This window comes from Staurois parvus, unplaced genomic scaffold (assembly GCF_062004578.1).
Source record: "Staurois parvus isolate SC_StPar_1 unplaced genomic scaffold, SC_StPar_1.0 ptg000349l, whole genome shotgun sequence".
Taxonomy (NCBI): Eukaryota; Metazoa; Chordata; class Amphibia; order Anura; family Ranidae; genus Staurois; species Staurois parvus.
Window position 1 is genome coordinate 3009878 of NW_028318145.1, and position 25338 is coordinate 3035215.

Below are 25338 nucleotides of genomic sequence, written 5' to 3' on the forward strand. Positions count from 1 at the left end.
AGGTCAGGAGCATTAGTTTAGTTGAGCAGTTAGAGAGTTGACCAGGCGTTTATTTTTGTTTTTTTTATTATTTGCCCTTGTTTACATATGGGACTCACACCGGACCTTGAGCATATTGTATAGATATCTCTTATACTGCCTTTTATTCCCTATTGTATACTCTGAAAAACTTAAAGAATTACAAAAAGAAAAATTCACAGCTATCCTGTGCCCTCTGCACACTTCCTGTATAGATCTTAAGGAGTCTACTTAGCCCTCCCACTTTTTATCTTGGAATACAGAACAATTACTCCCTTTGTTGTGGAGAGGGATTCAGTAGTTTAGGAAAAGACAACTGGCAAACTTTAAAGCAGAACTCCATAGACCTAAAAACAGAGTTGTAAATATCTTCACCTTCCAAAATGTTTTACAGTGCTTTCCAACCTCTGTTGTGATTCACATATCCCTCTGCCACTAAGCATAGCCATAGCTGACACCACAATTTCCTGTTTATTTTGTCTACCTGTTCATTGGACTGTAAAGACTCTGTGTTGACAGGTTTTTGTTCCATTGAAGCCATGTGTGCTGGGAATGCCAGGGCCTCGTTCACACCATATGCGCAGATTTCACTTGCGGAGACATCAGTTTACATGCTTGCTTCAATAAGTTTTATCCATGTTCCAGATTCCTGCTCAGAAAAAAAATCTGCATGTGATACTAGTGTTGTGGTGTGAACAGGGCACAGAGAGAACGACTGATTTTGTTATGACCTTGCAGAACGCCTGCAGAAAAACGGACGTCTCTGCACCATGGTGTGAACAAGCCCTAACTGTCACATTTGCTTGTGCCTTCAACCAAATCTGTCAAACCATCAAAAGACTGGTGTCAGAACTGATCACATGGTCAGAATCATGGCCATTGGAGATAGAACAGAGGCTAAAGCCGGCCATACATAGGTCGAATTCCAAAATAATTTTCGTTCGAATTTCGCACCATTAGTGGGTCACAGAAACGGTCGATTTTCATGTGACCATCAAATTTGAGTGATCGGGCATGTTGGAAATTTTTTTAAAAACAAACTAAATTCGAATCAATGATGGGAGAATCGTGCAAGAAATATAAAGCTGTTACCTGGAAAGAAAAGAAAATTTGTGGCCGCAAAAATTCTTTTCTGTAGCAGCATGAGAAGAAATTGAAGGCTTGGTTGGTTGAATTTCAAAATCAATGGTGGCACCATCGGATTACAAAACCACAAAATTTCCGGTTTTCTTAAGAAAATTCATTCGGAATTTGACCCATGTATGGCCTGCATAAGAATAGCAGTTTGCTTGGCTGAAAAAAGATAGGAGGCTTTAATTCTGCTTTAAACAGTTATCAAACTGACACCATTGACACAAAGCCCTAAATCACGTGATTACACTGCTGTAGTCCAGCATTGCGCATGGCTCACAGTGCTGAGCTTCCTACTTGTATTTGGATTTCCACTGGTCAAGGCAATGCGGGAAGAGAATGCAAACAGATTTCAGACAGTTAGGGCTCGTTCACACCATACGTGTATGAAAACTGACGTGCAGATTTCACTTGCAGAAACATCAGTTTTCATGCGCTTAAATGAGTTTTATACACATTACAGATTCCTGTGCAGAAACAATCTGCACGTGATAGTAGTGTTGTGGTGTGAACAAGGCACATAGAGAACAACTAATTTAATTGTGCCCTTGCAGAACACGTGCAGAAGATCAAACGTCTCTGCACCCTGGTGAGAATGAGCCCTGATATTTAAATTGGTATTAAACTCATTGATTTAACAGTTTCAAATGACATATTTGCTTGTGCTCTCAACCAAACTTTAAAATCATCAAATGGTTGGTGTCATAACTGATCACATGCACAGCATCATAGCATTTGCAGATAAAACAGAAGTAAAGAAGGCAGCTTCCTTGACTAAAAAAGGATAGGAGGGTTTAGTTCCACTTTAAATATTTATAAATATAGTCATGTGACATGAAAACGTACACTCCATGAAAATTTACTTCTTCATGTTTGAACAGGCAAACATTAGACCTTCAAAAGTGCCTATAAAAAGGTGTCACTTGAATAAAAACAAGAAATACTGTATTTGTCTCTTCATTTAACAAAAATATAGACAGAACAAATGGTGTACACATTGGTACAGCAAGTAAGTATACCCTTGGCCTCAAAAGCTGATACTGCCTTCTTTAGCAGAAAAAACTTTTGCTGGGGTTTTTTATACTTAAATATGTGAAACTTGCATAAAAAATACTTTAAAGGGAAAAATAGGATATGTTCAGCAATCACCTACCTTAAACAGGAAGTCAAGTGCATTTCTTAGATAATTTGTAATTTAAATCAGTTTATAATAATTAACTCACATTTTTTGTATCTTAATGACTGTCTTCTTCAACGTTATATTTACCTGAGACTTTTTGCTATATTCAATAAGCTTTGTTAAATAGTCAGTTTTGCTCTATATAAAAGTTGACATCTAAAAAGTGAACCCAAAACTCATTCTACTATCCTTAAATGCACTACAAAGTTTTCACAGTGCACATTGAATATATATTTATTGCTTGTTTGGACCTCTGGTCTGTAAAGTTTCTCGTAGACTTTCAATCTCTGATGGAGTGGTCCGGCAGCAACCTCCTATAAATAAACAGATAAAGCAACAGATATTGTAAAATTGTCATTAGGTTTAGAAATGTTTCAACAGCTTTACATTTTATAGCCTTACAGATTTCCAAACACAACAGATTGATATTTAGTGAATAAATAGGCTGCTAATATGCATATTAGCTGAGCGTATATCCAGAACTGGTTTCTATGTGCACTCCCACTATAACATGATCATTTTTAGTCCAATCAACGATCAGCAGTTGGGGAAGGCCAAGCACCATTTCTTATTTGTGGAGCTTTTCTTCCTGGTGTATGAGTGTTATAGCCATGGGCATTCTATAAACAGGTTTTTCACAAAAAGGATTGCATTTCTGCATTGTGATTATATTACATAGCCACGGTACAAATCTCTATCAAACCCTATTATTAAAACACTCTCAATTACAAGGTAAAAGCTTCCTATTCAGTGGCTTGCTTTGTGAGAGATCATATAAAGAGGCTGTGGCATTAGCTGATGTAAATATAACCTTTCTAAACCTGAAGAAACATAATTATTTGTCTATTTATTTCTATTTTTATTCCACAAAAATTGTACATAATCAACTAAATTAGCCAGCTTTGTGTGTTGGGTCAAAAGAACCATATGAATGGGACTGAATAAAACCAAGCTTGGTGAAGGAAACTCTTTATGTATGATTTGGCTGAGCTGTTTGCACAGGACAGGTAGTTTTTCAGTATGCTTTAACTACTGCATTGTTTACCAGAACCATTATCAAGTCCAGCCAACAGTATATATGCTGATGATATATAACACATTTAGCTAAATCTCCCTGCTGAGATACTGATTACTCCAATTGTACCCATATGAATATAATGCAAGAGCTGTAGGGACTTGAGAACAGGTTTGGTGATTACTTAGTAGCCTTCCTAGCAGTCTGATTATGTCCATATTTCTGTGCTCAAAGCGGGACATTTGTTTGCATGGAAATATGTAGTTTTTTTATTGCAGGCCTGTAATTTTTAGGAATAACTCACTGAAATCTGTCCAAACAAGAGTCTAGTAAACATCCCGGGTATGTTAAAATGTGAAACACAAAATCATAAATTATAATTTAATAATCATAAAAAATAATAATAATAAAATTTAATTCAATAATTAAATCAAACCAAAAACACTGAAATTTGAAATAGAGCGCCAAGTTTGCACATCACTGAGCAAAGTCGCAAAATCGTTTTCAGCGTCTGATGAGGAATTTCCCAACAAATCATTATCACTTAATTCTGCAAGTAGTTCTAATTTACTATCGCTGTTCTCTAGCTGGTCTAAAACCGATTTTGACCTAAAGGGACGCTTTTTGGACGCCATGGATGTTTCTCAGTTTCAATGCAGAAAGAACAGTAAAAATGCAGGCAGGGCAGAGGACAAAGCACTAGGGACAAAATGTATGTGAAATGGTTTGATACAGTAATGTTTTACTATGTGATTTTAGTGAATGTCATTTCTACAATTTTCCCACCAGTTCCATCCCCATATGTCCCGACGCTCGGAACGGAACCCGGAAGACAGATGCCGGCATCGGCCAGAGGACATTGCCGGGGACACTGCAGGGAGGACATTGCAGGAGCACAGGACAAGGTAAGTGAAGAAGAGATCACGGAGCAGCGCTGCAAGGTATTGCCGAGTGTAGCTCGGGGTTATCGCTTGTGGTGCTGAAACTTTACCCCGAGCTACACTTGGGAATATCTCCAGGTAGGATAAAAGATATACAGTCATGGCCAAAAATATTGGCACCCTTGCATTTCTGTCAGATAATGCACCACTTCGCCCAGAAAATTGTTGCAATTACAAATGTTTAGGCATTCTCATGTGTATTCCTTTTGTTTGTATGGGTATGACACAAAAAAAGTGGAGAAACAAAAAGCCATGTCTGACACATGCCATGCAAAACCCCAAAAATGAACTGGACAAAATCAATATATTTGGTAGCACACCCCTTGTAAAAAAATAACTAATATCAACTTCCTGTAACCATCAATGAGTTTCTTGCACCTCTCTACTGGAATTTTGGAGCACTCTTCTTTTGCCAACTGCTCCAGGTCTCTCAGATTGGAAGGGTTCCTTTTCCCAACTGCTGTTTTGAGATTTCTCCACAGGTGCTCTATGGGATTGAGATCTGGACTCATTGCTGGCCAGTTCAGTACTCTCCAGCACTTTGTATGAAACTATTCCTGGGTACTTTTTGACGTGTGCTTTGGGTCATTGTCCTGCTGTAAGATCCATGACCTCTGGCGGAGACCCAACTTTCTGACACTGGGCCTTACATTGCACCCCAGAATTCTTTGGTAGTCTTCAGATATCATAATGCCATGCACACAGTCAAGAGATCCAGTGCCTTAAGCAGCAAAGCAACCCCAAAACTTCAGTGAACCTCCACCATGTTTGACTGTATTCTTTTCTTTAAAGGCTTAATTTCTTTTACTGAAAACAGTGCAAATACAAAAAGTATCACAGACAGTACTCAATTGTTCCTGTCGCAAATGCACTAATATGGCTACAATCACCTCACTGAAAACAGTAGAATTATAGGCTTTACCAAAAAGCTGTAATTTTGTTTTGTCTGTCCACAACACATTCTCCCAAAAGGATGTTGGCTTCCTCAGGTACGTTTTGGCAAACTCCAATCTGGCTTTTTTATTTTTTCTGTATCAGCAGTGGGGTCCTCCTGGGTCTCCTACCATAACGTCCATTTTCATTCAGATTGCGATGTATAGTGCAAGCTGACACAGTTGTACCCTGTATCTGAAGGTCAGCTTGAATTTGTCTGGTAGTTGATAAGGGTTCTTTATCCACCACAGTCCTTTGTTGCAATCTTTGTTTAAGTTTCTCTTTCATCCATGTCCAGAAAGATTAGCTACCGTGCCATGGACTGTAAACTGCTTGACAATGTTGCACATAGTGGACACAGAAACATTAAGACCTGTTGATTGATACAGGTGACTTTAATTATAAATTACAGTAACATCACAAATTTGGAATGCAATTATTTCTTAAAATTTTGAGAAGGTGCCAATAATTTTGTCCAGTCCATTTTGGTAGTTTTGTGTGGAATGTGTCAGATTTGGCTTTTTGTTTCTCCATTTTTTTGTGTCATACCTATACAAACAAAAGAAATAAACATGAGAATGCCTAAACATTTGCAATTACAACATTTTTCTGGGCGAAGTGGTGCATTATCTGACAGAAATGCAGGGTGCCAATATTTTTGGCCATGACTATGTCTGTCTGTCTGTCTGTCTGTCTGTCTGTCTATCTATCTATCTATCATACAGTTGTTGCAATATTTGGAACCACGTTAACAAAATTAAGAAAGCACAACTTATACTTACCAATCCATCTAGCTCCCAATTGGGCCCATTCAAGAGCATGTTCACTTAGAGGTTGTCCACTACTACCACTTTGCCAGCTAAACAAGTAATAAAGTGTAACATGAGTATTTTCAACTTAAAACCTGGTCTTGAACACACTTTATTCAAATAAAATAGCAGGTGGCTTTTAATATCTACTCAAAAATAATTAAAATTTTGCAGGCAGAATACATTCTGGTAAATTTGGTAAAATTTAACTTGTGTGCCCAATTCCAATTCATGCATTTTACTGGGCTTGTGTTCTCCAAAGAGATTTGTTGGACACCCTATACATAGCAAACATGAAAACAGAACAGGCTTCTTTAAACAAGGGAATCCCTGTTTCTGTAGTTTGTATGGTCCTATTGGAAACCCTGTCTCCAACTCCAACTGCTTCAACCCTTCAAATGCCAAGGTGGAGTTGGCCTCCCTGATGTGCAGGCCTATTATAGGGAGGCCCATCTCACTAGATTGGTCAACTTGCACTGTCATGCTGAAGCAAAACTAGGCGGCAGTGGAATGGGAGAACTCCTGCAGCATGGCCAAGAGCTGGCCTTGGATGACTTCATAGCTACTGAAAGACCTCACTAACCACCCTACTCATGGTAGCACCTTGTTGATTTCTAGGGACACTTTTCACAGCTCCTCAATTTCCCCACTGCCATCCCCCATGGTCCCTATCTTGGGGAACTCAGAGACCCAGCTGTGCCATCACAGGCCACAATTTCAATGGCTGTTGTCTGCTGGTCATCTCCACCTTTGGGATTTCCTGGGGCCCGGTGGCAAACTCTCCTCACATGCCCTTGCCAACGCCTCAGACCCACTGCTGGACTCTGGAGAGGAGAAGAGGAAAAGAGAAAAAGAGGGGGGAATAGAGAGAGAGAGAGAGGGAGAGAGAGAATAGAGGAGAGAGAGAGAGAGAGGGAGAGAGAGAATAGAGGAGAGAGAGAGAGGGAGAGGGAGAGAGAATAGAGGGGAGAGAGATAGAATAGAGGGGAGAGGGGGGGGGGGGTAGAGGAGAGAGAGAATGAATGGAGAGAGAATAGAGAGAGGATATAGAGGGAGAGAAAGAGAGAATAGAGGGAGAAAGAGGGAGGTAGAGTGATAAAGAAAGAGGGAGAGGGGGAGAGAGAGAGAGAGAGAGAGAGAGAGAGAAAGAAAGAGGGAGAAAGAAAGAAAGAAAGAAAGAAAGAAAGAAAGAGAGAGGGAGAAAGAAAGAAAGAAAGAGAGAAGAGAGAGAATGAGAAAGAGGGAGGAGGGAGAGGAGATATAGAAAGAGAGGGAGGAGATATAGAAAGAGAGAGGGAGGGGGGGGGGTAAAGAGAGAGACAGGGATAAAGAGAGAAACATGGATAAAGAAAGAGAGAGAGAGAAAGAGAGAGAAAGAGTGGGGGAGAGAGAGCACGAGGGGGGTGTAAAGAGAGGAGAGAGAGGGGGCTAGACAGAGAGGGGGGAGGGGGGGGAGAGAGAGAGGGAAGAGAGAGGGGAGAGAGAGAGGGAGAGGGGATGGGAGAGAGGGGGTGAGAGAGTGAGAGATGGGGGGAGAGGATAAAGAGAGAGGGGAGAGAGAGGGAGAGGGAGAAAGAGAGAGAGAGGGAGAAAGAGAGAGAGAGGGAGAAAGAGAGAGAGAGGGAGAAAGAGAGAGAGAGGGAGAAAGAGGGGGCGAGGGAGAGAGAGAAAGAGGGAGCGAGAGAGGGGGGGAGAGGGGGAGAGGGAGAGAGAGAGGGAGAGAGCAAGAGAGAGGGAGAGAAAGGGGAGCGAGAGAGAGAGGGGGAGTGAGAGAGAATACTAGGCCTCATGCCCTCAGCGTAGGTACCCTTACTGTCCCCATGTTTATGAGGATAAGGGCCTATTCCCCACAACCCTGCCCAATGCAGGTCATCAGTTTAAAGCATACATGGCAATATGTAACATGTAGTACAATCATGTTTTCACGTGTAGGTGCCCCTCCGACACCTGTGTTTAGTTTGTATATGTGTGTATGTGGAGGGGGGGGGGGGTCTACCCAGCGGCATCCACCGCCTTGGTCCCAAGTTCACCTATGGGAGCTTTGTGTGAAACTCCCCACTGCTGGCAATGTAAGGCATACATTGGTGGCACAGAGAGAATACAAAAAAAATTGCTCACGATGTAAATCCACCATCAATCATGTCATCCAGCAAAGTAGAACTACATCAGTCACAATGCCCATGTGTCTTAATTTACACTTTACTTTTTTTTGTGAACGAGTAGCCCTTACTCTTTCATATGGGAAGCCCAGTATCTGGGTGCCCCTTTATTGTTGAAGGGAACATCCAGATTCCAATGAGCCCCTCACCTGTAGCAACCTGCCCAACAACCACCAGGCCCTAGCCCTCATGAACATGTTTGCTTTGCTGGGGGGAAGAGGGTCCTTGGTAAGGTACCCCCCCTCATGTTGAGGGCAAGTAGCCTGATATGGTTCAAGGAGAAAGGAGATGCATGCTTGGATAAGGATCTAATGTGGATTTTTGAGGGGAACCCAACTTAAAAAAAAAAAAAAAAAGAACAAACATTTTTAATTATTTTTGCATGGGGTTTCCTATGTATAGTTTATTTTTCTAAAGAAAACAAGACCGCTCCAAAGGAGATTTACCCCAGATCACGATCCCATCTTTCTCCTCTGTTAGGGTAAACAATCCAGTCGATCTGTAGACTGCTTTTTTTGTTGGCTAAAGATAGGAGGGGGCTAATGAAATCAGGAGAACAGCAATTCACTCCAATGGCCACCACCTGGGGTGTTGCTGCTGAAACTTTCACTGCTTCTTCAAACTTCTCTCCATAACTGGTAGATGATATGTTCTAAATGACACAGAAGAAATGGGTACATGTCACAAAACCGGATAATAAGAAAACATACAAAAATTTGTTTGAAAAAGCACATTCTTGATATAGGTTTCTTGATTAATCAAGGAATGACATGCCACAGTAAATCACTGCTAAACATAAATGCAAGAATGAAAATGACTAAACCTGCCAGATCTCCTGAAGTCTGGCACAAAGATTTATTTACCAAACCACCTTACCATTAACCCTCCAAACCACTGCCATCACAGTCACTGTGAAGAAAAGTAGGAGCATGGTATTTACTTTGCTTGATTCTCCCTTAAATAAGTTAAGCTCTGGGCAAATAGTTACACAGATGAAATATATACCTTAAAGCTGAACTAAACCCATCAATTTAACGGTTTCCAAAAACAGTTACATTCCTGGCATGCCGGAAATGCGTCACATTTGCTTCTGCTCTCAACCAAACTGTAAACCATCAAATGCCTGGCGTCATAACTGATTACATGTGCAGCATCATGGCAGTTACAGATCAAACACAGACTTATGCAGGCCATACATGGTTCGAAAATCGGCCGATTTTTCGTCTGAAAGAATAATCGGCTGATTTTCGCACGGTTAGTGGGGCAATGGCCTCGGCTGATTTTCAGGGTTCCTCCTCATTTCGTTTATCGGGCATGCTGGAAAACTCCTGAAAAAGGACGATTTTTCGAAATCATTGGTGGCACCATCGGATTACAGAACGAACGATGTTTCGATTTTCTATGAAAAGCAGACACAATCTGTACCATGTATACCCGTAGAGGATTTTTACATTTTAAAAACACACTAACCTGGCATGAGTAGGACAGCCAAGCTTTAGAATTTGGGAACTCCTTGAGAACTTGTATCAGGGCTTCGGCCTCCTTTTGACAAGGAATAGTCTCTATAGCAAACATATCAACTCCAGCAGATGCTAGGCATTGCATCTGTACCCGGTGCCAGTTCTTTAACTCCTGCAACCAGAGACAAAGCAATTTAGTTTCTCATGTGCCTTTCACCTTCACTAATGCCTTAGTAGACTAGTATAACATTAATAGCTTTTGGAACAGATTTTAAAACATATGAAGATAAAGTCCACAGTGCACCAATGGAAAGATAGAAGTCAATAATTTTGTTCTGTTTGCAGCAGCCTTGCTGATTAGGATAAATCATCCAGTTATCCAAAAATAAAGATTTAACATAAATCAGTTGTTGCTTTCACCTAGAGACTAAATGAGCACTAGCGTTGTATGAATAGTTCTGTCAATTGTAATAACTCCAGTGATACTATGTTCCAAATAAATACATTAGCAACAAAAAGTGTTGCGAATGGTTAGCTTACTAGCTTAGTTCACATGTGTAGTTAAAGAAAAAAAAAAAAAAAAAAGGCAGTTGATCTGTGCTTTTACCGCCTTCTGAACTCCCACTTTCAAAATAAAATTGACGCTGCTCAGGTCTGTTCACATTTTTGCAGCTGTGGTGCAGCAAATTGAACTCAGCAAGTCACATTTGGCAGGTGGTGCAGCTTGCCAATTGCGCCTCTGAAGTCAAAAGGACTGTGCACATAAATCGCATGAACCGGGAACCAGGACCCCCTCCTGAAGGTATAGGGTGCAGCGATGGATCAATCCTCCTCACTGATGGATACCAGCACAGCAGGAAACCTCTCCAGAGTGATAAACCTAGGATTAGCCAATCCTCATGCATCCAGAGAAAATAGAAAGGAAGATAATCCCATAGTGTGATAACGCATTGATTTATTAAGAAAAGAGTAAAACAAGTGCCCACTCACATGTATACATCTTTTACATAAGCCATATAAGAAACCACATGCTGTAGGTGTACTTTGCATAGGTGTATATTGGAGTACCAAGATGGCGTCCACGTCACCACATCCGAAAATTGCATCACCACGTCCCACGCGTTACATCACGCTAACACGTGACTTCCTCAGGGTAACGTGATTGGTGATATCTCTTGCAATTTATAGGGAGTCGATACGTCTGCCAATATATCCTTCTAGTCTTCCCCTTCCAATCAGTCTAGAGAAACTTCAATTACTTAAAACCACTGAGGGGGATTGATCCATCGCTGCACCCTATACCTTCAGGAGGGGGTCCTGGTTCCCGGTTGGTGCGATATTGTTTGAAAAAGCATTTTGACCCTGTGGGGTCACTTCATGGAGGCGAGGGGGCATTTCACCTAGTGTCGGATCTCCTCCTATCTATACACCTTTAAAAACACCAGCACTATTTAAGGACTATAGAACATCTCCATCGTTTGTAGGTGTTTTGGACTTTATAGTTTTGGTTGGATCGCATGAAGTTTATGTGATTCATTATAGGTTGGGTCATTTATATATGTTTTTGGACCTTATTTGATCCATATTTTTTGTGTGTCATATTAATTTTTGTGTCACTTACTTATTCATTTAAATTATCCCCTTTTTTGGGGTCACTGATATATGGTTCACTGTTATTTTTGTTATTTATATCTCATTTTGTCTTTGTGATCATTTGTTCTAGCAACAGAGTTGTGGTATATAAACCTTGCGGCTTATTTTTTTCACTATATACAGTATTTTACTAGTATCACTTATTCGCTATTTATTCACGTTATTCCCTATCTAGGGGTCACGGTTATATGGTTCACTTCTAATTATTTTATTTATTTATATTCCAATTTGTATATCCTGGTTGATCATTTTTTCTAGCAACTGTGTTGTGTTATATTAGCCTTGTGGCTTTTTTTCATTATTCACAGTTTTTTACTGATTCTTTTCTGCATTCTATTGATTTACACTATGAATGCGTATATATTCTTTAATTTTCTATAGCCAAAACTTAGTTGGCACACAGTATATCTGACGGCAATTTTCTCACATTACAGCACTATTTTAGTGCGTATTTAGTACTGTCTTGTTGGGATCCCATTTGCGGATCTTATCACTGTTTATGTTGGCACCATTTTATGGTTATTAAGTATTTTCACCCATAGTCACCTATTTATTATTAGTGGTGTACCTAGGTTACAACTTTTATATTTTTTTGGTTGTATTTCACTGTTATCCACTATTTTGGATGTCTTCATATCCACTATTTTGGATGTCTTCATGTGTATTCTATTCAACATTTCTTTGTGATTTGATTTTATATGTTTATATTGTGAGGATTATTTTTTGTTGACAATTTTATATATATTTAATACTAGCACAGTACCAATTACTCTTCACTTAGCATTGTCCCATTTGGTATATGGTAAGGTTCTAGCAGCTTTATAATACAGATTACAGATAGTTACCTAGAGCATGTGAGGACTACATAGATATAAATCGCATGGGTGTAGTATTACAATACAAAGTGCAGGAGGGAAAAAGTGCTGGTTACAAACGTCAGTACCTCGTCGGCTGATGACAGAACAGACAGATCTCCTGGTACCACTGTCAAGGCTGCTCAAGATGGTAAAGCGGCTTTAGCTATAACATCTGTCTATTGTGTCATTGGCCGAGGCACTGACAACTGAAACCAGCACTTTTTCCCTCCTGGATTCAACTCATACTGTGCGGTTTATTTGTGAGGTCTCATTCACACTTGTGCAGAGGTCAGTGGTTTTCTGCACTAGAAAATTGCTGATCTCCACATGAGTGCGCAGAAACAATTGTCTTCTAGGTGTCCCATTCAACAGTTGTGTATTTAGGTTTTGTGCTGCCACACAACAAATTGGCAAGCACCCTGCAGAAAGAGCCTGACATTGACCAAGAACACCCCTACCCTCCATCTGAGCCTTCAACTACCACTGCCCCCCATACACCAGCCACCATCCCCCATAGCGAGAGAGAGAAAAAGACACTTACCTTCACAGCTCCGGATATCCCCAGGAACGAGAGTAGGGCTGTGCATACACTGTCGTGAAACCCAGAGCATCTCACGGAACCCACCAGGTCCCCATGCCGCGTGTGTCCCATCTTCCGTCTCTTCTTCCAACAGGCAGTGCTGCCCTCCCTGAAAAATGCCGCCCTAGGCAAATGCCTTGTTTGCCTTGTGGTAAATACACCCCTGCCATTCACACTTGAACATAGCCTTCAAGGGTGCTACTGTGCGGTACAGAAATCTGCAGTAGTAAGTCTGCAGTTTTCTGTCCTGCACCAGAGCTCACCTGCAGCTCCATTTCTTGCTGCGGCGCATAGAAGTGAATGAAATGTCACATTGTGACCTTTTGATAGGGTAAAAAAAAAAAAAAAGAAAATGGTAAACGGTGCTCTGGCAGTGCCGGCTAAAACCAACACTTCTTGAATAGTATAACTCTGCGGCTTACCATGCAGGTAGTGTGAACCAGCCATTTATTTGCTGACCGCCAACGAGCATTTATCTGTGGATATTACTGCAGCATCGGAACTTACAGGTCTGAACTGTTATCTCAGCATCTCATCCTCCTGAGTCTGCAAAGCTCGACAGAGCAGTAAGCAGATTTCTTCTTCTTTTTTTTTTTTTTGTTTTTTTTGTTTTTTTTTTTAGGAGGTGTGCAAAAGATACTGTAAATCGTAGACTTCTCATAAATTACAGCCAGTGGCATGGTAAAGGGCAGATAAATTCTGTGAGGTGATCAGTAAGAAAATCACAGTGAACATCCATTGTAAGATATAACAATGCAGATTTACTTTTTCTACTTTGCAAAATGGTTTTTACTTGTCATAGCACTGCTGCTGCTAGTGTATCTACAATGTGTTTGGAACATAGTACCACCCGAGTCATTCGAATCGACAGAATTATTCCTTGCATGCTAGATCTCATTTTGTTCTGTAGGCAAGGGAAGTACCAGTTGGTTTACATTAAATAGATTCTGTAACATACCTCAATACTCATGTCTCTGACATAACTTCCTGTATACTCAGAGCCATCATGAAGAAATGCTCCATAAGGGCCAATAGATCCCGCAATTAAAATATTTCTTTTTTCTGAAAAGTCACAAAAAAAATCACTTAGTCAATAAAACTTGACATATCAGGAAATAACAAGCATATCACATATAATATTTTGCCGTCAATATGCACCTCCATCGTAATGAGGAGGTTTCTTATAGTTGTGAATAAAACTTGATCCTAGGCAACAGGCAAAAGTTCAGCAAAGACCGTGGCTAAAGGGCTAGCCCAGAGACCACCCACTCAGAGTTTAGTGGTCAAGATGTATCAGAAAGGAGGCACTTAAAGTGATTGTAAAGTTATATATTTTTTTAAATAACTAACATGTTATACTTACCTGCTCTGTGCAATGGTTTTGCACAAAGTAGCCTCAAACCTCCTCTTCTTTGAGTGTGCCCATAGCAAGCTGCTTGCTAGGGGGGCACTCATGTGGGCTAGATCCTGAGCCAGGCTGTGTGCACCTAATGACGCACAGCTTGGCCCTGCCCCCCTTCCCTCCTCACAGAATTTGAATGACAGCAGCAGGAGCCAATGGCTCCCGCTGCTACTTCCATGTCCTCTGAGGGGAGAGAGTGCAGCACCACTGCTCTCAGCACAGTGCTGGATCGAGATCAGCACAGATACATATTTATGGGGCAAGACTGGGGGAGAGCTGGCCAATTTGTTTTTTACCTTAATGTACAAAATGCATTAAAGCAAAAAAAAAACAAAAAAAAACAAACCTTTGCAACCACTATAATATACACACTAAATCAATGAAAACAGGTACATTCAAAACCTAATTAAAGACAACCAGCCTTATGCCCTGATAGTATATGTTGCATTGTACATATAAGTTGGAATCTCACGAGTACCTGTAGACAAGGATACATTTTTGTGGGGCAGCCTGTAGAGCTGCTGTGGCTGGACAGGGCTGGACAGTGCACCAAGTGATACATTTAGGGCAGTATGCATTCACGGACAAATATCTAGAAGAAATCTGGGTTTTGTGCATTTGTCCCTGAGAACATGGTACAAATTAACATTTGTACTTCTTGATGCACATTTCAGCCATAGCAGCTTTCAGCCTCTAACAGAGTTTTTCCAGGCTGCTAGCAGCAGGGCAGAACGTTGTGCCTTTCAAACATATGAAAATGCCGGGATCTCACACTCATGGGCTAAGCATGAGGCCTAACTCTGGTATGGTGTTTGGTAAATATTACCTGAGGATTGTATGTTGAATTCTTCTGCAGCTTCCTTAGCAAGAGATACTGCCACATTAAAAAGTTCTGCTGCCTCATCTACATTCACACCCAAATGTTGTACAAATCCTTCAATGCTAGCTTGGTAGGTAGCTGTACTCAAGACTTCAGAACCGCTCCTGAGAAAACTAAAACATAAAAATGCATAAATAAAAAGATCAGGTAAAATAGCGAAATGTTAAGCAAGTGTAAAACAAATTGCAAACCAAATATACCTTGACTAGTAAAAATACATTGACTGCTGAGAAAAAGGACAATTTCAGAGCAATCTGATACGGCCAGGTTTATCAAATCATATGATGGCTTCATTAAAGACAGTAGGACATAAGAGACATAAAAGTCCTACTTTGCAAAATGTGTCTGCATAGCCTCTATTGCATTTGAAATGTAACTTGATTAATGAAGTCTTTCAATGTAGTTAAGCTCTGCTACCCTACCTTTGGCAAAACTGTTTGAAGGATTCTAGTGTTTTGTTGACACCATTTGTTTAATAGGCCAAAAAACAATATGTAGGGTACTACAAAAGAGCACAGTTATGAAAAAAAGAAAAGGCTTTCCATTTGATCATTCAAAGAAACTTTTGGACCATGTGCCAAATGTCGGTACTAACGATACGATATACATGGCTGGTCAAAAACTTTGACAGTGGGAGTTCACTGCTACCTAACCCTCCACACTTTTGTCATAGCCATCAGACATCACTAGCAGCTTGCACCAAGAGCATGTGCCTCAGGTTTCAAAGCTGCTAACCTGATCCATCTAAACTTCTCTCCCCATAGTCCTGGTAGATCTTTTATCTGCCTCCATTGCCCTATCTGTATTAAAGAGTATCTTAACAGAAAAACAAAAATGCAATACATTGAAGCGAAGAAAACATTTCTTTATACCAACATAGAAAGCACAATTTGGCTGCCACAAAAAACTGCATTCAGGAGGTGGCAGTATTGCTATCTGAATGTCTGGTAGCCACTGTTCTACTGCCCTCAGAAAAGCAATCCACCACAGATTTTCAGAAGGGCGGTACAGTGTCACAGGTGTGAACAAGCCCTAATATCTTTCTAAAAGAGCAGTTAGCACCTGACAGAGATTCCTAAATCCTTCCTATTTAAAAAAAAAAAAAATGGTTTGGCTGGAATCTTTAAAGTCACCTTACTACGTTTACTGTACAGCTGTAAGTGACATATCAACTTTCCCTACAGTTCAGGCCTTCCTTGCAGATTGGAAGGTATGCAGGCTCTACTAAAAGAAGAGGGCAGTAGTAGAGGCAGCCTCTATGTTTTCTTATGATAGGTTTCCATTACGACCAAGTCTTTTTAGTTAGGCTGATTACTCACTATGCCAGGTTATGTCTCATACTGATTTTTGCACTGTGGCGTGGAAAGGGTAATTAGCAGTGTGCAGAGGGTTCCTCTGGGATTTCTAGTGTTAATATGTGGCTACACTCCTTTAGTACCTGATAGATAAATGCATGTACAATCTATTGCATTTGAGCACAGGTATGTCTTGTTTCTACAGATCATTCAGTTCCCAGTAGCAGCTCTAATCCCAACCATTGCATCTTGTATGGTTCTACACTTGCTAAGGTAGTCAGGTCTCTCTTTTCCATTCAAAGCTGTGTCAAATTCACCAGTAAACCCAGTTAAGTAAATATGATCTGCGGTGCCTAGAAATGCATGGAGACTTCAGGAGAGCTACAGTGCAGTGTGAAAAAATGCTCCATTGTAACATGAACGGGACACATAAAAAACACGTTTTCTATGTACTCTTGCAGATCTGTGCATACAAACACAGGTCTCCACACAAGTCTGAATGAGTCCATATAAAAAAAACAATTTTTCTAAGTTTTGAGATGATATTTCTTATAATTACCTTGTGTGAACATTCTTTATTGCCTGTGGGTTGGTATGAAGAAGTCTTGCACTCCAGAGTGGATCTCCCTAAAATAGAAAAATTACAGAGTAGGTTTATCTTGAAATGCTAGTTGTCATTCCTCCTTATCTTGTCAAGTAATTAGAAACATTTAGAGTAATACCTTGGTTTACAAATGTAATTCGTTCTGCAGGACTTTTCGTATAGCGAAAAATTTGTAAACCGAAAAGCCGTTTCCCATAGGAATGCATTGAAAACCAATTAATCCGTTCTGAAGGTCAGAAAAAAGTAAATGCTACTAAAATACCGCATGAGTTATTTTATCAAGTCATGAGGTATTTCAGTAGTGACATGTGTTAATGTTTCAGCTGTCAGCGGGATTCCCCACTGACAGCTGAATGTAAAAGAATTGCTGCCAATTAAAAAAATGATTTAAAAAAAATTAAAAAAACGGCGTGGGGTCCCCCCTCCCATCCATACCAAGCCCTTCGGGTCTAATATGGATTTTGAGGAGAACTTTCATGCCAAAATTAAAAAAACCCCTACTCATTCACAAAAAACAAAAAGTGTAGTATGAAAAAAGACAGGACACGGTCTTTGACAAGGCCTTTATTAAAAGAAACTAAAAGAATGTCCCCCACAGTAGATCCAATGTCAATCACGATGCCCGACCCAAAAAAGAATTTAAAGAAAAAAGGCTTCCAGCCATCTTCTTCTGAGGTGGCTTGACAGTTCTTAAATATGTAAGGGGCGGGGCCACCTGGGGACATCACCTGAGTGACCCTTCCCCATGTGACATTGATGTCACATGGGGTGGAGTCGCATGCCTGATGTCCCCGGGTGGCGCTGCCCCTCACATATTTAAGAACTGTCAAACCACCGGAGCAGGCAGACGGCTGGAAGTCATCGTTGGGAGTGGAGCTTTTTTTTTTTCTTTAATTCTTTTTTCGGGTCAGCGGCAGCAGCAGCGACGGCCCCCCTGCCCTAAAGCAGCCCCCCCCCCATGTTGAGGGCATGTGGCCTGGTATGGTTCAAGGGGGGGGTGGCGCTCACTTGTCCCCCCCCTTTTCTGACCTACCAGGCTGCATGCTCGGATAAGGGTCTGGAATGGATTTTAAGGGGGGGGGGGGCCCATGCCATATTTTTTTTTTTTTAATTTTGGCCTGGGAGTTCCCCTCAAAATCCATACCAGACCCGAGGGGCTTTGTATGGATGGGAGGGGGGACCCCATGCAGTTTATTTATTATGGTGGCGGTTTTTATATGTAATTACCGCTTTTTTTTTCTTCACTATAGCTCAGAAATTCACCTGTCACTTCCCCCCAGCTAAAAGAGAAGTTTCTTTTTAGTTTATTTCCCTGAGTTAAGAGAAACAATGTTTCCTTTTAGTTTCTTAAAAGAAACAAAGTTTCCGTTAACTCTAGGGAAAGTGACAGCTAATTCTGTGAACTATAGTGAAGAAAAAAAACAAAAGCCGGCAATTGCATTTAAAAATCGGCACCAACATACACTGGAGATGTGGTCCTTCTTTTTGGTCTCGTGGCTGAGCCTTGCAGCAGAGTTGCGGTGCTTTTTAAAACAGATGTGGTAATGTGCCAGCAGGTAATTTAGGTAGAAATGGGGACATGCATGGTCTTAGACATCTCTGTTAGGGGGCAGGACCTGCACCTGATCAATATCTATGTACCAGTCAAAATGGGACAGGAAATGCCTGCTCACAAAGATCAATCCTTTCTTTTTTACTTACCAGCAGGTTGTCAGCATTTTTCTCAGAGATATGGTTAGACAGGCAGGCCTGGTAGACGTGCACATTAAGCACTGCCCTGGCAGCACAGGTTTCACGTTTCAGAAAGGGAATAGTAACAGCAGGATAGACAGGTTTTTTTTTTTTTAAAGAGAACTCTGCTTTCTTGGCTACTGAGTTGAGGGTGGTGGAGTTCTCTGACCACTGTATGGTGTCTGTGACTGAATTCCTCCGACACTCCACACAGGGAAAGGGGTGTCTGGAAACTGAATTCGGCTGTCCTGGAAAACGTAGAGGTAAGACAATCCTTTGAGGATTTTTTTCAGGCACAGGTTTCTTTTCTGGACTTTTGCAGCAGTAAGTCAAAGTGGTTGGAGCTTGTGAAACAAAGGGCGATTGGACGCTTCAAGGTGATAAGAAACAGCTTGGTATTTATATTGCCTAGCAGCATTTGTGGAGGAAGCTTGATTGTCTTGTCTCATATGGACAAGATCCAGGGAAGATCACTAAGGTGAAGTTTCTTCTTAGGAAGTTTCAATATGACCGTCATGCCTCCTTGGTTCTGGAGAGGGATTATGGGAAATATCACTCATCTGATCCTTACCAGAACTGTACGCAAGGAATAGAAGTTAAGATGGTCATTGGCCTGAAAGACAGTACAGGTTCCCTGGTAAAGTCCAGATCAGGGATCTTGGAGATCTTCTTGGAAGAAAGGACCTTAGCTGGGACAGATGGAAAGCTTTCTGGATTCTACTCCAGGTTTGGGAAAATGGTACATAACTTTTGATGAATTTGACAGAACCAATTTCAGCAGATGAAGTAGTTCATGCTGTAGACAAGCTGGCTACCAAAAAAAAAAATCACCTGGGCCAGATTGAGTGACAGCTGAATTTTACAAGTGTTTTAAGTGGTTCCCTTTTTAGCAGAGGTTTTTAACAACGGTCTAGAAGAGGGTCCGCTCCCTCCATGAGGCAATCCGCTGTGAGTCTTCTGTCAAAAGGTAAAGACCCCTCAATGATTGAGAACTGGCACCCCATCAGTCTTCTCAATATTGCTAGAAAGATCTTGGCAAAGATTCTTTTTTGGTGCTTCTCGTCAGTAGCAAGAAATTTGTTGTCCAGCCATCAGCACTGTTCGGTCCAAGGTAGAAGTACCTTTCAGCAGTTTTGGCTGTCCAGGAGGCTTTGGAGCGATGCAGTGCTGCTGGATGGAGAAAGTACTTGCTGGCATTGGATCAGGCAAAAGCTTTTGATCAAGTGAATCATGAATATCTGTGGTTGCTACTTGGTAGATATGGCCTGCAGGGGAGGTTTGTAGATTAGTCAAAGACATTATATAGAGGGTCTGAGAGCTTCCCACTTGTTAATGGTTGGATTGGACGGCCTTTTGAGGTTGGCTCTGGTGTGCGTCAGGGATGTCCTTTGAGCCTCCTGCTATATGCTTTCGCAAAATTGACCCCTTTGTAAGAAGGCAAGAGGGTGCGTCGTTGTGCGGGGTGCCTCTGGGCATTGCTGATGCGCCACCTTTGAAGGTCATGGCCTATGCTGATAATGTGTCTGTTATCCCTGGGACTGAGGAGACACAGGAGGTGGTGTCTGTGATAGAGCAGTACACAGAGGCTTCTGGCTCTAAAGTCAATCATGAAAAGAATGAAGTCTTCTGGATGGGTGTGGCGGGTGAAAGCTTCAAACTTCTGGATGCCTTCCCGGAGCCCCAGCAGGAAATTAAAGTGTTGGGCATCAAATTTGGTCCTGGTGACTATGGTCATCGAAATTGGGAAAGCAGGTTGATAGATGCTAATGCCACAGTAGCAAGCTGGAAGAGATGGAGGCTTTCCCTTGAGGGAGATTGTTGACTTGATCAAAACTTACCTAATCCTGATCTTTATATGTCAACTTCATTGGTATCTTGCCGGTATCTCTCTATGCAAGGGTTTACAGCTGGTTTTTCCAACTGTTATGGGGAAATAGGCTGAACCTAATCAACAGGCTTTACCTGTCGAGGCGGGAGGTTGGCCTAGGAATGGTTAACCCGATAGTTTTCTTTTCTTTGCTCTTTTTAAAGTACAATCTTGATAGTATGTTAGCAGAGACCCCGCCAGATGGGTAGGCATTTGTCTTGGTTTAAGCCGTTTCTGCGTTGCTGAGAAGATGGCAGGCCAGTGAAAAGTCTGAGAGTCTGACATGGCAAGCTCCCGGCTTATGTTGCCCTGGCTTATGTTGTTCTGAAAATACTTCAGCAGTGGCAGGTGACAGTGGAGGATATCAGGGCCCTTCCCAGGAAGCTTCTGGAGGAGAGGATTTTGGCTTCTGCTTTCAGTGTATCACTGACCTTAAAGGATTGCCAAGGCTCCGTAATGAGGGAGGGGTTGCTTTTAATTCATTTGGAGAGAATCCCTTTGAGGTTTAGGGATCAAGCCTGGCTCACTTTCCATGGAAGGCTCTATATGAGGGGGAACCTGAAGCATCGGCCTGAGGATGATTGGGATTGTCCTAGAGCAGAGTGTGTTGGTAAAGTGGGGTCTATGGACCACTTTCTGCTCCAGTGTCCCTTTCACATAGAGGGTTTTGGGCATCCACTTCCTCTATCGCATGAGTTATGCAGAGTGGCTGTACAGGGCATTCCCAGTTCATTGGGATTTTGACTTGGACACACTTTTTCTCATTATTATAGTTGTTTGTTACTTCACGTGGAATGCACGGTGTCAAATTACCCTGTGGAAGAAAGTCCTCCTTGATGAGGTAGTGGTGCACGATATTCTGGGTGAGGTTGGGAAGATTCGGGGTCTTGAGAAGGGCACAGAGCCTCGGGCGGTCTGGATAAGGGCATGGAGGAATATCAGACCTGCCTTTGGTGAACTGTCCATCTCTGGGTGAGGGGCTCTCTTCTTATACTTTTCTTTTCACTTCCTTAGTTTTTGTTGGTTAAAATCTTATTTTTGAAGAAGGGCTGCATGCATGAGTGCGGGTTTGTTTCTTGACCTCGCAGGTTTGATGTCTGGTGTAGTGATGTGAGTCTTAATAAGATTTATTTACCCCAGTAATGACATGTTCATTTATGAGACTTTTGCTTTTGTTTGACAGCAGATTTTTCTATATTTATTTTCGTTGTGTAAATATACATATATTTATATTGGTATATGATTTTGTGTTTATTGATGGCAAGACTTTTAATAAAGAAAAATTGAGAGAAAAGCCCTCTTACACTGGTGATCAGAGGGAGAAGAGCCCTCTTACAAAAGGTGGTCACAGTGAGGCATTAATAGTCAGAGAGAAGAATGCTACTTACATGGGATAAATGCTCATTACACTGGTGGTCAGTATGAAACATGCCCCCTCCTCCTTCTTACAATAAACCTTGCATTGGTGATCAGTATGAAGAATGCCCCCCCCCTTCTTACATTGGTCATTGGTGGTCAGTATGACGATTACTATATATGTGGTCCAAGAAAGAAGGAACCTCCCTCCATCGGCGGTCAGTGGGAGCAGGGACCTCCCTCCATCGGCGGTCAGTGGGAGCAGGGACCTCCCTCCATCGGCGGTCAGTGGGAGCAGGGACCTCCCTCCATCGGCGGTCAGTGGGAGCAGGGACCTCCCTCCATCGGCGGTCAGTGGGAGCAGGGACCTCCCTCCATCGGCGGTCAGTGGGAGCAGGGACCTCCCTCCATCGGCGGTCAGTGGGAGCAGGGACCTCCCTCCATCGGCGGTCAGTGGGAGCAGGGACCTCCCTCCATCGGCGGTCAGTGGGAGCAGGGACCTCCCTCCATCGGCGGTCAGTGGGAGAAGGGACCTCCCTCCATCGGCGGTCAGTGGGAGAAGGGACCTCCCTCCATCGGCGGTCAGTGGGAGAAGGGACCTCCCTCCATCGGCGGTCAGTGGGAGAAGGGACCTCCCTCCATCGGCGGTCAGTGGGAGAAGGGACCTCCCTCCATCGGCGGGAGAAGGGACCTCCTTCCATCGGCGGGAGAAGGGACCTCCATCCATCGGGGATCAGTGGGAGAAGGACCTCCTTCCATCGGGGATCAGTGGGAGAAGGACTGTTAGTCAGAGTGAAGAATGCTCCCTACATTGGTGGCCAGTGGAAAGAATAACAAATTAGTGGTTTATAATCTGAGAGAAAGATATTGGTTATTGCTCAAGAAACCTCTATAGGAACCCAGATTGAAAAAGGTTGGTACAGAAAGTGAGTGATAAGGTGAATTAAACAGGCTTAAAAAATGACCACAGAGTGAAGACAATATCATAGTATATTAATTCCCAAATATGTATTTACACTGTACACGCATCCATTTGTGTGTTTTGAGGTGATACACTTGCTCTTGCATGCTTTGCTGTGTAGCACACATGGAGGAGTTAAGCACTTGTTACTTTTGCTAACATTTAGACTTTCACAGTAAGATAACTGTGGTAAAACACACAGAGGTATATAGCAGAACTCCAGAGACCCAATAAATAGGTGAACTATAAGCTGCAATTTTCAATAAGAACTAGTGGTATCATGCCTAACAAAATGTTTGTATGGATACTGCCATTTCACCAAAGTGCCCACACACTCCTTAATGATGGACTAGCACTCAGAGAACTTGTGAACAGAATAAACTACCTGTGACAGTGATCAGAGTACACAGTACAAGCATATATTCAAAAGAATCGCAATGATCACATTACATGTGTTAACAACTGTTTTTATTTTTCACAGTTTTACACATTTCAAGTCAGGTGATATAAATATAACTTTATTAAAGCACTTTCCAAATGCAACATGAGCCCTGTTAAAAAAAAAGGGGGGCTGTCCCATTTATACGAGGGATATTCAAGGGAAAGTTCATGCCCCAAAGTACAGTATTCCTATTGAATCAGCTTTTAATAGCCTGGTAAGAGTAAACTAGCCATGTGTGCTTATCCAGCACAGTCACATCATGATTGGCACTTCTTCTTAGCCAAACTGGTTCAAATCGCAACCAGGACTTCATGGAGTTTACAAGATCTCCCTGCACTTGCCTAGGCTTCCTCCCACACCCCACAGACAAGTTAGGTTAACTGGACCTAGTATGTGACATAAGACAAGGACTGATAGCAAAGCACCCTGTACATTGTTGGCACTATATAAATATCTGTAGTAAATACAAACTGCTGGCAACTGTGCTTCTGGCTGAGCAATCCTGCAAATAGTACTTCAGGGAATAAACTGTAAGATAACAAACATGTTATATTTATCTGCTCTGTGCAATAGAATTGCACAGAGCAACCCTGAACCTCCACGTCTCAGGTCCCACACCAGCGTTGTCCACTCTCTCTTCTTGGTGTGCCACCACAAGAAATTGATTCCTATTGAGGCATACATTGACTCAGACAGTGCAGCTTGTTGCTATCAATCTGCCCTGTAAGGAAGGAGAGAGCTGCTGCTCTCAGGCACAGCGCTGGATCAAGATTGGGCTCAAGTATAAGGTAGGTGGGGGGGGGGGGGGGGGGGGGAGTCCTACAGCACAGAAGTGTTTTTACCTTAACCCCTTGGCACCAGCGCCTTCCAGCCCTTTAAGGATGTCGGGAGGCGGGGCGGGGTTTTAGGGTTATGTGATTGCTGTTATTCGCTGTCACAGTTTTTACATGATTGGGAAAGGTCTCGATCGAAAGAGGAGATCGGGACCTTTCCATGGGTACAGGACATGTGTGCTGGGAGCTCGCAGGGCGTGCGCTCTCAGCACATAGGTTTTTCTTAATTGAATGCAAATGTGCGGCCGCTCGGCGTCAAGGCCCAGACGCCGGAAGGCTGCACATTTGCGTTCGACCGGTGCCAAGAGGTTAAAGCAGAAAATACATGAATGAAAAATCGTTAAGCCTTAAAAATAAATCAGTCCCCTGGGCCGCAATTTGGAGACCTCTGGCCTAGGTGATCGCAGCAGAAATGGGAGCAGGTATCTGTCAAGATTGGGTACCCGCTCCAAAAGGTTCCAATCCTTAACAGGGAGTGGGGGACGAGGCCTTAAAGTGGAACTTCCCCTTTGGGGCAGAGCTCTGCTTTAAGTACGCCTGTGTGAAGGAAGCATTATGGTCTGCCAGGCTGGATATAAACCAGATGGTGATGAAGATCCTTGCACTACCTATTTGCTGGTAGAGGCAAATGCAATTGTACAGAAATTGTATGAGCAGATTGTAGCATGTATGGCCATCTTAACATGAATCAATAGTTGTCTGTATGAGTTGAATGCCCCTCCCCCAGTGCAGTAAGGTGTGCAGCTGTGATTAGAAGTGCTGTGTATGGAGAGCACACAGTGATCAGATACCTGGATGAGGAATCCAGCAGCCTCCAGCTCAGTAGACAAGCCTCCACTCAGTATTCTCACTGACTCCGCCATGACATCAGCCTCCTATGTGTCCTCCTGTAATAGGGTGTAATGAGAGAATCATGTCAGCTCTAGTTCCTCCTGTGCAGGTGTATGCAGTCTTATACATGAATCATTAACGGATCAGGGGAGCCTGCCAAGACCCGGGAACATGTCACCCGCAGGAAACTACAAGAAAAGCAGAGGACCCAGACTGCAACACCCCCACACTGATCACTAAGTACAGCCCTCTATTCCTCCAGCGGCCCCATACTAGTGTGCCGAGCACTTTAAACACAACCACTTGTGGGAATCGTAGTCCCCCAATCCACATCGGTGCTTGCTTTTCGTTCGGAACAGGACTACAATTCCCACAAGCCTTCGCGCCTGAAAGTGTCACT

At 42.4% G+C, this 25338-nt stretch overlaps 1 protein-coding gene across 2 annotated transcripts; it reads right to left on the minus strand.

Annotated features, from left to right (window-relative positions):
• Nucleotides 1-2093: 2093 nt before the first annotated feature.
• LOC149456747 (betaine-homocysteine S-methyltransferase-like) lies at nucleotides 2094-25216 on the minus strand. Of its 2 annotated transcripts, XM_089684526.1 has the most exons (8): nucleotides 24899-25216; nucleotides 16873-16940; nucleotides 14965-15131; nucleotides 13695-13798; nucleotides 9657-9818; nucleotides 8633-8838; nucleotides 6001-6077; nucleotides 2094-2643 (listed from the first exon to the last, which is right to left on the minus strand). In XM_089684526.1, exons 1-8 carry the CDS (start codon nucleotides 24968-24970, stop codon nucleotides 2564-2566), a joined length of 936 nt encoding a protein of 311 aa, XP_089540652.1. In that variant the 5' UTR covers nucleotides 24971-25216; the 3' UTR covers nucleotides 2094-2563. The 2 variants fall into 2 exon arrangements, with proteins under 2 accessions (XP_089540652.1, XP_089540653.1); XM_089684527.1 differs by lacking the exon at nucleotides 6001-6077.
• Between the last annotated feature and the right edge of the window lie 122 nt (nucleotides 25217-25338).